The sequence below is a fragment of the Protopterus annectens genome, chromosome 16.part0 (genome assembly GCF_019279795.1).
Source record: "Protopterus annectens isolate FY-2018-M chromosome 16.part0, PAN1.0, whole genome shotgun sequence".
NCBI classification, from domain to species: Eukaryota; Metazoa; Chordata; order Ceratodontiformes; family Protopteridae; genus Protopterus; species Protopterus annectens.
The window spans coordinates 453,580,679-453,593,012 of record NC_056750.1 but is presented as its reverse complement, the minus strand read 5'-3'; the positions used below and the strand labels follow the sequence as shown (position 1 = coordinate 453,593,012).

At 36.4% G+C, this 12,334-nt stretch overlaps 1 protein-coding gene across 2 annotated transcripts in view; it reads left to right on the top strand.

Moving 5' to 3' along the window:
* Window positions 1-12,334, top strand: part of RABGAP1 (RAB GTPase activating protein 1) — a 4,144,188-nt gene that overhangs the window by 1,825,755 nt on the left and 2,306,099 nt on the right. For both annotated transcript variants that reach the window (XM_044058459.1, XM_044058460.1), the window contains one exon: window positions 8,816-8,909. In XM_044058459.1, coding sequence (XP_043914394.1) covers window positions 8,816-8,909 — 94 coding nt within the window. The remainder of the gene's footprint in view (window positions 1-8,815; window positions 8,910-12,334) is intronic.

Below are 12,334 nucleotides of genomic sequence, written 5' to 3'. Positions count from 1 at the left end.
AGACCTCAGGTTTTAAGTACGTCTGTATTAGCCGTTTGCATGTCTCACTTGTAAAGTAGGCAGATTTTGGGTTCAGTCAAGTTTCTGTATTACCCACTACACTTTCAGTTGTGCCAATATTTTGTCTAGGGCAGCAGCTGCTAGTACACATTTGTACTGGATGTAATGGCTTAGTTGAAATGTGAGGTCCACTTTGTCCTGTCTTTGTAAAGGAAAAACAAAATGGCAAACGTAAAACACTTTATTCAAAAATGAATACTTGGTGAATACTTTTAGTCAATAATGAACTTCATCAGACCAAGTGATAAAATGAAATTAACCATTTATATCAACCCCCACATGTCACATGACCACCACACAGTAATGCATTAACCCTTTCCTTTTCAAAAACACTTTAAAATTCTCTCTATCATTAATACCCAGACTTGCACAAGCATTAAATTTAATCTGCTAACAGTATTCCTTCCAATGTAATTCATCTTCAGCATTCCATCTAACATTAAATCCTGATACCTGATCTAAAATAGCAAACTTAAAAACCGTGGTCCTTGCTTGTTCAATATGACAGTGACTGACATGTTTGGCTAAAACATTTGTAAATTATTTTTTTCTGTATAGCTCTGACATGCTCATGCATCCTAGAATGCAACTCTCTCACAGTTCTCCCTACATAAAAGGCAGAACAGAGCTGGCAGTTGTACTTATAAACTACATAACTCCTTGCTTTTATTATCACTTTTTCACCTTCTAAAATATACCTACAATAACTACAACTGTTGCATTTAAATGCCTTTGTCATCACAATTCTCTTTAACAGACCAATAAAAATGTTCCTTTTGGGTCTTACCCCTTCTGGAGACAAAGAAATGGATCATTCCCTATTTTTTTCCTCATCTCTTGAAAATTCATAAGAAACTTCCATTTTTTTTTCTTATAACACTTTCATCTACTGAATTCTCAGTCAAGCATGCCAAAGAAAAACCTTTATTCTCATTATACTTACCAGCAGGGGCAACATTTCCAAACTCTCTCTCATCACATTTTCCATAATGCTTTTGATCACTTTCATGGGATACCCTCTAACACTGAACTTATCTTTTAAAGCCTCACATTCCAACATAAAATAAAAAGATTATTCAGTTAACCTATTTATTCTCTCAAACTGACTCTTCACAATATTATTCTTAAGGCACTTTTGTGTTAAAAAGAATTGTGATGAAAAAGGTGGGTTTAAATGCAACATTTGTAATTATTGTAGGTATATTTTAGAAGGTGAAAACGTGATAATAAAAGCAAGGAGTTATGTAGTTAATTTATATTCTTTTTACCCCTCTCCCCCCTCCCCCTTTGTTATCCTGGTTATAAGTTATCCTTTCATGGTCAGACTAGAAAGAGAAAAAGCATGTTGTAGCCTGTGTCTGTTTTTTACTTAGCGTAGTTCTTTTTTATATACTATATAGTATTTGCTCTTTTTGTTTAAACAACCAAAGGAGATAAAAATTTTTTTTTTTTTTTGAATATGTACTTTTCAACTGTTAATGTGGATCTTTTCTCCCCGGGCCTCCGCTGAAAATGGACATGTATCCAGTCGGACCTTCCCGGTCAGCAAATGTAAAATAAAAAATAAAATAAATAAGTACACCTGCAAATCTAAATTTGTAGTGTACATTGTGTTATGCCAGCTCTGTTCTGCCTTTTATGTAGGGAGAACTGTGAGAGAGTTACATTTTAGAATATACGAGCATGTCAGAGCTGTAGAGAAAAAAGAATTTACAAATGCTTTAGCCAAGCATGTCAGTGTCACTGTCATACTGAACAAGTAAGGACCACTTTTTCTAAGTTTGCCATTTTAGGTCAGGTGTTATAATTCAATATTAGATGGGATGTTGAAGATGAATTACACTGGAAGAAATACTGTTGGCAGATTAAATTGAATGGTTGTACAAGTCCAGGTATTAATGATAGAGAGAATTTTAAAGTGGATTTGAAAAGAAAAGGGTTAATGCATTAATGTGTGGTGGTTGGTATAAATGGTTGACTTAATTTTATCACTTGATCTGATGAAGTTCATTGTTGAATGAAAGTGCTTACCAAGTATTTATTTTTAAATAAAGTGTTCTATGTTTGCTGTTTTGTTTTTCCTTTGGAATATTTACATTTTGTTTTATTGCCTTTTTTATCATCTATCTTCATGAAGGGTTTAATTTTCACTTAAAATGGGAGAGAGGTTTTTAAGGGCTTGGTGATTAGCGGTTTCATATATAAAAGCAAAATTTTTTTTTATTATATTGTTCTGATGAAGCTTGAGAGATTCCTGTGCAAAAGCGCTTAACCTTTTTCTGGAAGTTTGACTTCAAAAATTGTTCTGTTCTTATTCATGGAGCTTTTTTTTATTGAAACTGGAGTCATTGATGTCAGTATTTTAAAATTCAACATCCTGAAAAACTCAAAACATCTAAAAGAAAACTGATTGCAGTTTCTTTTTGTGATCAGAACACTAGAATCCTATGACTCGTATAGATCGTTTGTCTGACTTGCCCCTCACTTAAACCCTACTGTTACCCTAATCCTCCTATATTTGCATAAATGCTGCTACCCTCTAATATTGAAATTTTGAGAACATCTGTAGGTTTTGGCTGTACATTTCCAAACCCACAGTTGCGTTTCCCACAAGTTTTCAATGTTCTGTTCATCCGAAGTTTAAAAGGTTCTATAAACTTCAAAGTCGACTGTATTTTGGTCATTAATAAACTATATAGTGAAAACCCAACACTGTAACAACAAATAAAACTTGTACTTCGCTGTATGTAGTACCACGACTCAGAAAGACCTCGGACTGAAGTAATAACTATTTATTGTAAAAAAAACATGAAAAACTAACCACACTGGTTAAGCGCTTTCATCTACTACATGTAGACTTCATCAGAACACCATTGTGATAGTTGTACCAGTTTAAATAATGTTAAAAACCAATAGGAATGGACTGACAATTAAAAACCATGTAATACATATTCATGAACTAATGAATATTCATACATCTGAATTACATACAAACTCTCATAGAACTTCATATTTGACAACGTATAATAAAATAAAATACTTAAACAGTTCAACCACTAATTAATCACTAGCTAATTCTATGAACTTCTTTAGTAAAATGCATATATCTGTGTAAAAACATAATAAAAGTAGTTAAAAAATGATTAAAAAGTGAATATAGTGAATTACAGGTTTTATTTGTTGTTGCATTTTGGTTATTTACTCTACCAAGCAGCAGCTGATTAGACTGAGTGAATGACACCTATATATATATATATATATATATATATATATATATATATATATATATATATATGTACATGCTTGTTTATCTATATCTGTATATATGTAGAGAAGCGGAGAGGAAGTGAGTGAGTGGTACATTTGGTAGAATCACATTTAGTCACGTGTTTGCTGTATCTTCAGACTGAAATTTGAGAAGTGGCTTGGCTATTTACAAAATGCGTGTTCTTGAATTTTTTTGTTTGTGTTTATTAAAGGTAGCAATGTTCTTGTTAGTTTCTAAAGGCTTTGCTCTTGTTAGTTTATAAGGGTTGCAGTCGGTAACTAGTGCCAATGTAGGGATTTGCAGTCACTGTTCCTGTGTGAAATCTCTACTGGTGTGATTTCTAAGTGTGTGCTGGCAATAATTGCATTGTTATAGAACATTTTTCCCTTCTCTGAGTTGGTGTGATCATGAAGTTGGTATATATAAGTTCTTGGGGGGGGGGCTTGCCCCCTATATTGGAGGTACAGAGAGACTTGCCCCCCCCCCCCACAAAAATAAGTTTGCACAGTTTTTCACTCTTGTGTATTCTGGTCATTTCCATTTCTCGAATTTGGTGTCCCGTCTCACCACCTCTTAATTTTAAAAACAAAAAAAAGTCCTCTCCATTAGGCTGACTCTAGACATGATCAACTCCCTCTCAACTCTTCACCTTGATCCAGATCCTTGACACTTCTGCACCCTACTCTTCAACTGCAGAGCAAAAAAAAAAAGACATTATTTTCAAGGTAATTTGTTGTCAAGCCGCGTTAGTGTTGTCGCCTCACAGCAAGAGGTTCTCCGTTCGATTCTTGGCTGGAGCGCCTTCTGTGTGGAGTCTGCATTTCCTCCCCGCGGTCGAGTGGCGTTCGAAAGACACGCGTGAATGGGCGTGTCTTCGTTGAAGGTTGGTCGTCGAGCTGGCACCTCGGCACCGTAAAAATCTACTGCCAATCATTAGACTGGAGTTCCGCTGTGGCGACCCCTAACTGGGAAAAGCCGAAAGAAGCAGAAGCAAGGTAATTTGTTGGCTTGCTACAGTTTACTTCATGGAATGCACTGAACTGTATTTCTGTTCTGGCTTTCAGAAATTCTGGCACAGAAAAAAAGGAAGAATGCACGAGATGCACTTCATAGTCTTATTCCCTAACACTTGGCACCCAGGGTCATCTTAAAATGGGATGAGTCTTCTCTGAATAAATTTCAGAGGATTACCTTCATCATGTAGAACTAGAACAAGATATGCTTCTTTGCCAGTCTTTAATTTTTAAATGTGAGAGCTCTGAAAGTAATAACTTTGATATCCTGGGCGAGAGAGCAGTGGTAGAGATAAGCTGACGTCTTCTTGCATTACATTGGACTAAAGACAACCATCATTTTTATGTTTCCATTTGAGAGGTCTCGTTTAATAAATGTTGGTTTGTGATGTGCAAGTGGTTGTAGAGCTGTCTTCTGTTACTTAAATGGTGTGGTGCCAGACCTTTGTCATTGTGCTTGGGAAGAAGTGGACTGTTTCAATTAGAGCAGGGTAGTTTCCTTTTCTGCTCACATATGCATAGTAGAGTCTGATGGCAGATGGTTCAAGGATAGACTGTAGGGGACAGGTCCATAAGAGGTTCCTTGCTGGTGCAATAAAATGAATTGGCCAGAATTAGAGCTGCATGTTAATCCTGTTCATGCTGAGGTGACAGGTGCTGTCCAACCTCTAGAGTTGGAGTTAAAACCTTAGCTACTGTTGCTGAGGTCAGGTAAATAAGGCTGTGATGTGGTAAAAAGATGCAATAGGGGTGGCATTCGGCAAAAAGTAAGTCTGGCAGTGAGTTATTGATGAAGCTATCCTCCATTCAAGATAATTGGTTACTGTATTAGATTAATTTATCCCACTGAACTTGCATGAAGTCTCAAGAAGTCTTGAAAGTACTTCTTTGAGATGACTTGTTCTGACATTTAAAAGTGGGTCTTCGGAGAGATAGCTTCCACTTCAGTCTGTAAAGATGCAACTCTGATTGTTATATTAGACACTTTAAAATTTATATACAGCTTAAGCTATGTTGTAGTCTTCATATTTATTTATTTATTTTACATTTGTTGACCGGGATTGTCCGACTGAACTGAAGAGCCCTTTTTCAGCGGTGGCCGGGAGAGAAAAGCTTCAACTTCATGCCCATGTCTTTTATCTCAGCACATCACGAGCTTATAGATAGTAGGACTTGTGTCCCAGTGCAGGTTTGTCAAGCATTTCTTGATACGAATATTCAGTTAGCAGCCTTGAATAAACACCATTTCTTCTTAAGATATGAAAGTTGCAATGTACCAGACTTGCTTGCTATATTGTTAATTTTCTGGCTCAAGAAGCTTGTTGTTTATCTTCTGGAAGTTCTTAATTTTGATGGTCATCCCCTTCACTAGAAACATTTCAAATAATTTTCAGTGTGTTTGCAAATAACTGTATTTGGTATTTCATAAGCACTTGTAACCATTAAGGTAGGTCTCATTTATTGGTGCCCTTTTCTTAGAAAAGTTTTTGTGAACTCCAATTTGTTGCTCCACTAGCTAACATATTTCAACCTGAGGCATCTGTTGGGCAAGCATCAGAGAGGTAAAATGGCCTGAAGAAACACAACAGTAGGATTCACCAAATACGATTTAATGCAGAATTACTATCTCTCTGACGTCTCGGCCTTCGCCTTCAAGGAGTACAGAACAAGTAAAAAACACAGTGCTTATATACAGACTAAATCACTTAATTAAAACAATTAAACAATCAAATACTTAAAAAATTAAACTAGCAGCATTTTCCAATTAAAATCCTCTATAGTCACTAACCCCACTCTTTGAAACAACAATATTCCAAGGATTTGCCCCCCCCCCCCATACCCCATAAATCTGAGAGTGCACTGCACCAGTGTTAAACTTGAACAGTTTACAGGCAAATTCAGTACTGTTCTGCACTATTTCCAATTTGTCAGAGAGAAAAAAAAAGATCTATAGAAACAATCCTTTAAGAATGGCATAACAAAAGCAATAAGAAGAACAGAATTAAGTTGCTAGACTTCAAGAACATGTGCAGTCAAACCTCCTTTCAGAATTAGAAACAGACTTTTTGTAGAATGTGTTTTTTTTTGTTAAGAAGGAAAAAAAACTCACCCATGACTGCTGCTCCTTGTGAAGCATAGTCATTAATGCCATGTTAGTTAGCATCTGAAGCATGCAGCAGGAAAGTGATTGTATTGGTGCGTGTGTTGGCAGTCTTTAATTCCCCAGAAACATTTTAATAGTCGAGATTTAATCTTTCCAGATGAAAAGTAACACGCAGAGCTGTGATGTAGTTAAATAATAACAGACAATGTTGGTGGGTTATATTGAAGATTTACCCATGGATGGTGTGGTTTAATCACGAGGGCAAAGCCAACCATTGGTAAATTTCAATGTACCACACCACGGAGTCGGTTATTGCTGTTATAAAGTGACATTATTTAAAAAAAAATACTTACATTTCTTAAATAATATCTTTATATAATGCCTCCATGTTGCCCCTCCCCATTTTTCCAATATCCTGGAGCTTTTTCTGATGTACTGCACATGCATATGGGACTTGTGTTCCCATGCTTACGAAGTACATCAGTGCTGTGTAAAGGTAGCAATGGAGAAAGGAAGATCTCCATTGCTTTTTTTATTTTATTTTATTTTTTTATTGGAAATAAAGAAAGAAACCGTGAGACTTTTAATGTTCAGGAGTGCTGGGACAGACAAAATAAAAGGATAATCAGGTAAGTTTCTTTAGTTTTGCAGAACGTACCTGATTATCCTTAATTTTGTCTGCGCCATCTCCCTCATTCGTTTGAGGTCTTCTGTTTTCTCTTTTTCTTAAGAAAAGTAAAAAAAATTATGAAGTATTCTAATGGAAAAAAAGTTTGGGTGACTGGACCTTTTTCCATTGGTATATTCTCGGATTTACAACGGACAAGCTGGTTGGGCTGACCAGTCAGCATGCTCGTTTTTGAGTATTAATGGCCAGTCATTGTATAATAAAATTTCTTTTATTTTTGTTTATTTCACATTTGTTTATTGGGACATTTCTGACTTGGCAGGGTTGTCCATTTTCAGTGGAGGCCTAGGGAGAAAAGCTCTACACAGTATTAGAATAAAGAATGTGTAAAATAGTAACATTAGCACTATGACACAATATTTGGGCAAAGTTATAGAGGCAATATAAAGATTTCAAGTATCTGGTAACATTTTCACCATATATTTATAGCTACACAAAGTTATACAGTACATAAAAGTTATACAATTATATATAAAATATTGCCGTCAAGCAGGAATGGAAATCAAACCAGAAGTAGATAAAAATCAGACCGCAACTCAATGTGCCAAAAAAACGAAAGAGAATATAAGGTGAAGGACCAGATGAAAAAACAAGAAATGTGAAAAAAATCATAAATATAGTGGCATGTATAGAAAACTTCTGGAAGAACCTCATGTTGATCAGGAACGAACGCAGGAATGGTTAAGAGGAGGTGAATTCAAACCAAGAGATGAAAGGTTAATATTGGCAGCACAAGACAGTGGTCTCCGTACATGCTGGTTTACAAAGTCCATTGAACATATGGGAGAAACAGATAAATGTAGGTTTTGTAAAACCGAATTGGAAACAGTCGCACACCTCATTACTGGTTGTGACATACTAATGGCAGAGGGGCTGTACACTGAAAGGCACAATAATGTGACGAGACTGTTGCACTGGGGATTGTGCAGACATTGTTTTTGAAGTGGCTGAGAAGCACTGGAAACATGAGCCACAAAGCATCATAGAAAATGTAGAAGTCTACATCACATGGGATCATCTGTTACCAACAATTTAAAAGGTAGATGCTAGAAAACCGGATGTAGTAGTCCAGGAAAAGAAGACAAAAACAGCATTGATCATTGAAATCATCACACCCAGTGCCTACAGTGCCCTGCATAGAGAGAGAGAGACAAGGTTATAAAATATCAGGATCTGCAAGCGGAAATGAGAGCAATGTGGAAGAAGGTTACCCAGATAGTTCCAATTGTAGTAGGAGCAACGGGTCTTATAAAATTAGTCTACCATCATATTTACATGTGCTACCAATGCACGTAACTCTGTACGAATTACAGGAGTCAGTACTGGGCACATTGCGAGTGCTGCGAAGAGCACTTTTGGCTGACATCAAAGAGTGAAGCAATACTAATTTCATTAACTTTAATCATGCTTTGACTTAGGAATGGGGCACATTCCCATCATGGTATTAGAAACCCAAAAGATTTGGAGAAGTTAAAAAAAAATAAGAGATAAAATAGTCAAGACTCTGCATACAGTGTGTGTGTGTGTATATATATATAAATATATATATATATATATAATTCAGTAATCACACAAAGTAAAGTCAATTTGCCAGAAGTACCAATAAGATATATTGTTGGTTGTCATCCTGTATATTCTTCATTATTGATTTTTTTTTTTTTTTTTTTTTTTTTTATATACAGATAATGATGAACCCCTTCTGAGTGGCTCTGGGGATGTTTCCAAAGAATGTGCTGAAAAAATTCTTGAAACGTGGGGAGATCTTCTTTGTAAATGGTGAGTAGTAGTAATCCGATATGATTTTCTTATGCATATGTAAAGGATGTGTTAACGCTCTGTAAACTGCAAAATGTAGCCATGTTATTTTTGAAAATTACTAGGTCTAATAAAGCAGAACAAGTCTTTATTTCATAGCCTGTGGTTTCACTGTCATCATGTGGAGTATTAAATATCTTTAAACTTCAGGTTCTCTTTGGTAATTTCTCCAAATGTTTTGGATTTCCAGTACTATTTATTTACAATTTGGTAATCGACTGAGTGACCTGGTCATTTGACCCAGTTCATTCTCCCCCAAGTATAAAGTACAGAGGTGGTTGCAATAGCAAGAAGACAAAGGCATAAAAATTCAAGTCGGTGACAGTAATATGGATTACTGTGACTGTAGAATGTATAATCTCTGGAGCCAGCATAGTTTAATATAGCAATAACCCACACCTGAGTGTGGGTAATGCTGGATTTACCCACGGTTGGTGTGGTTTGGTCACGAGGGCGAAGCCCGAGTGACCAAACAAAGCCAACCGTGGGTAGATCCAGTATTACCCACACCCGGAAGTGGGTTATTGCTATTATACAATGAAATTATTTAAGAAAAAAATGATTACTTTTCTTAAATAATGGCATTGTATAATGCCTCCTTGCTGCCCTTCCGCAGCTGTCTGGTATTCTACAGCAGTTCTGATGTACTGCGCATGCGTATGCCTACGCAGTACATCAGAGCTGTGGGCAAAAGCAGCGGAGAAAGCAAGATCTCAGTTGCTTTTTGCAAACTGTTTCGCTATGCTAAACGTAGAATCTCTGTTGCTTTTTTTTAAAGTTGTCTCGTTATGTTAAACTCGTTTAACAAAGTGAGACAGTGTGAAGCAGTGGAGATCTTGTGTTCTCCGTTGCTGTAAAGAAAAAAAAAAAAAAGAGTTATAGTAATGGAAAAACTCCGGGCGACCGCACCTTTTTCCATTACTATAACTCTGATTTACAACGTGCACGCTGACCAATCAGCGTGCACGTTTTTGAATATTAATGGGGGGTCGTTGTATAATCAGGAGTATAGAACACCTGTAACACATGACTATAAGTGCAATTCTAATTTAGACAAGTCATAAACATTATGCAGTAACATTAATTACAGTATATACAAGTATGTACAAATAGAGTTCTCAGTAGAGTGTTGTATTGCCTGAAAAATATTTCATTACTAACCAGCGTCCCAAAATCAGGTGCATTTAGATTTATTTTGTAAATGTTGTTTTAAGATTTTTTTGAAGTCCCCAGTGGTTTGCAGATCATTTTCTATAGAAAGTTTGTCCCAGATTGCAAGTGTTACTCTGGATAAGGCTTTTTCTCCAATAGAAGGTTTAAATTTGGGTTCCACAAGTGTCCAAGGTATCGTCCTTGTTCTAATACTAGCTATAATCATGTATTTGAAACATTCTTTTAAGAGGAGGGGAGTAGCCATGAGTTAATATTTTGTAAATCAGCGTATCCAGTAGATATGTGGGTCTAACTCAGAGGGAGCCAGTGCACTTTTTGTAGCAGAGTAATTTTGAATATTGTATTCTGTGCTGTTTGAATTTTTTGTGTTATGTTTAGAATGAAGGATAATCAGGGATGTAAAGCATACTCAGTTTTTGAGTGCATTGGACCCCATTCTTAAGTGAGGGTATGCTTAGAGTTTGTGAAATTGGTATTGCTTCAGCCATTGTTTGCCAAGAATGTGTGTAGTGTACCCTCAGAGTGTTTTACACTAAATATTGGTCTTCACCCTGCAGCTTTCATTGATTTGATGGAGCATCTGGCATTTCTGAGTTTGTTGCAGGAAATAGTGCATATTATCTAGACTGTAGTTGTAAATAGATGTCATTTTTTAGTATGACATTTTCAGCAGTCACATGTCCTTTAGGGCTTGTGGTTGCAATATCATATATTGGCAGTTAAAGGGCATCCTGAACATAAAAGAAGAGAAGCATTACTTGTCTTGTTCAGTTATTTTTTTGCCACTCAAAAGTTGTTGGTCCATTTAGCTTCATCATTTCATTGGCCATTCTGGTCTGCTTTTTTCAAAAGTGTGAAGTTATTTGAACTTGGTGACATCCCCTTAGCTGCTAATGAGCTTCATTCGGTAGTCCTGATTTAATTTCTGTCAGCCTCCATTTGCCTTTTTGACTTTGCTTAGATATATTTACCGGACAGTGTTCATAAGTCACCCTTGAAGGGTGGTGCTTGTACATTGAATGTTTACCTGGTTAACAAATAAGGGAAAAACAGCAATAAGTGTTCTTCTGGAAGTTTGTTTCCTCCAGTGAACCAAAGATTCCTACTTTGAAGTGTCTGTTTTGTTTGGGAAAAGGACGTGATATAAAATTGTGTATTTAGTCTGCTCCTTTTTAGTAAGGAAAGGTTGGTCATCAGATCAGAGAAATTTACTAGCATATCTAGTATACAAAATTGCAAGGTTATTTCTTAATTTCTTATCCTACGACTACTGCTTTTCTTCTTTTAAAAAGGTTGAGAAAGTCAGACATTCGCAAAGAAGAGGGAAGCATATGGTCTCCTAAAACCAAAAAGTTAAAATTGGTATATCTGTTTGAGTCTTCATAGAGGCAAGGCAAAATACTTCAGGGCTTTCATTTTTGAGAAGGTTCTTTCTGTCTTCTGACTCAGGAATTAAGCTTTGTGTACACACTCTGAGATATGAAATCTGCCTTATTTTTTCATCTGCTGCTCACAATGTTTATTTTTAGGAAGGAGGCAGTAGGAGAGGAAATCATTTTGACAAATTGTTTCCTTATTCCAAAAGAACACTGTAGGTCTTTCTTTTGAACTGTTTGCTACTGGGGAGATGCTTCATTTTGCCTGCTTCCTTTGTCTGATTTATCTAGTCGCCATAGGGGTATTTATGGGGACTAGATGTCCATAGGAATGAGTCTGCAGGGAACAGCCATTCACCAGGTGGTCAGATGTTAATCCTTTGGATATATAAGAATGTACTACATTTAGAGCACTTTTCAGGCATTCTGACTATTGAGACTCGTTGCTGCTGGTCCTGGGCATTTGGCCCAACTTTAAGTGCTAAGAACCTGTCCTCGTCAAGACATAAGACACCCTTCCTTGCGGGATGTTAGACTGTTCCTTGTATAAAATGATCATCTGCTTAGTCGTCGTCTTGGCCATTCTTGTCTCAATTTTTTCATGTATGCCTTCTCAGAGTTAGTATCTGTTGTCTTACATGGTTCAGCCTGTTTTGGAGCTCAGGAGAATTTTTACCCCATTGGGAAACATTATTTTTTCTTATATTGGCAATTACATAGTTTTGTTTAACACATTTGTTCCGTTTATGGTGATATGTCAGGGCCCAAGGTGGAAAACTGTATTTTAGCTAGGCAAATTCCCACAAAGACGTTCATAGCCATTGTGTATTTTGTTTA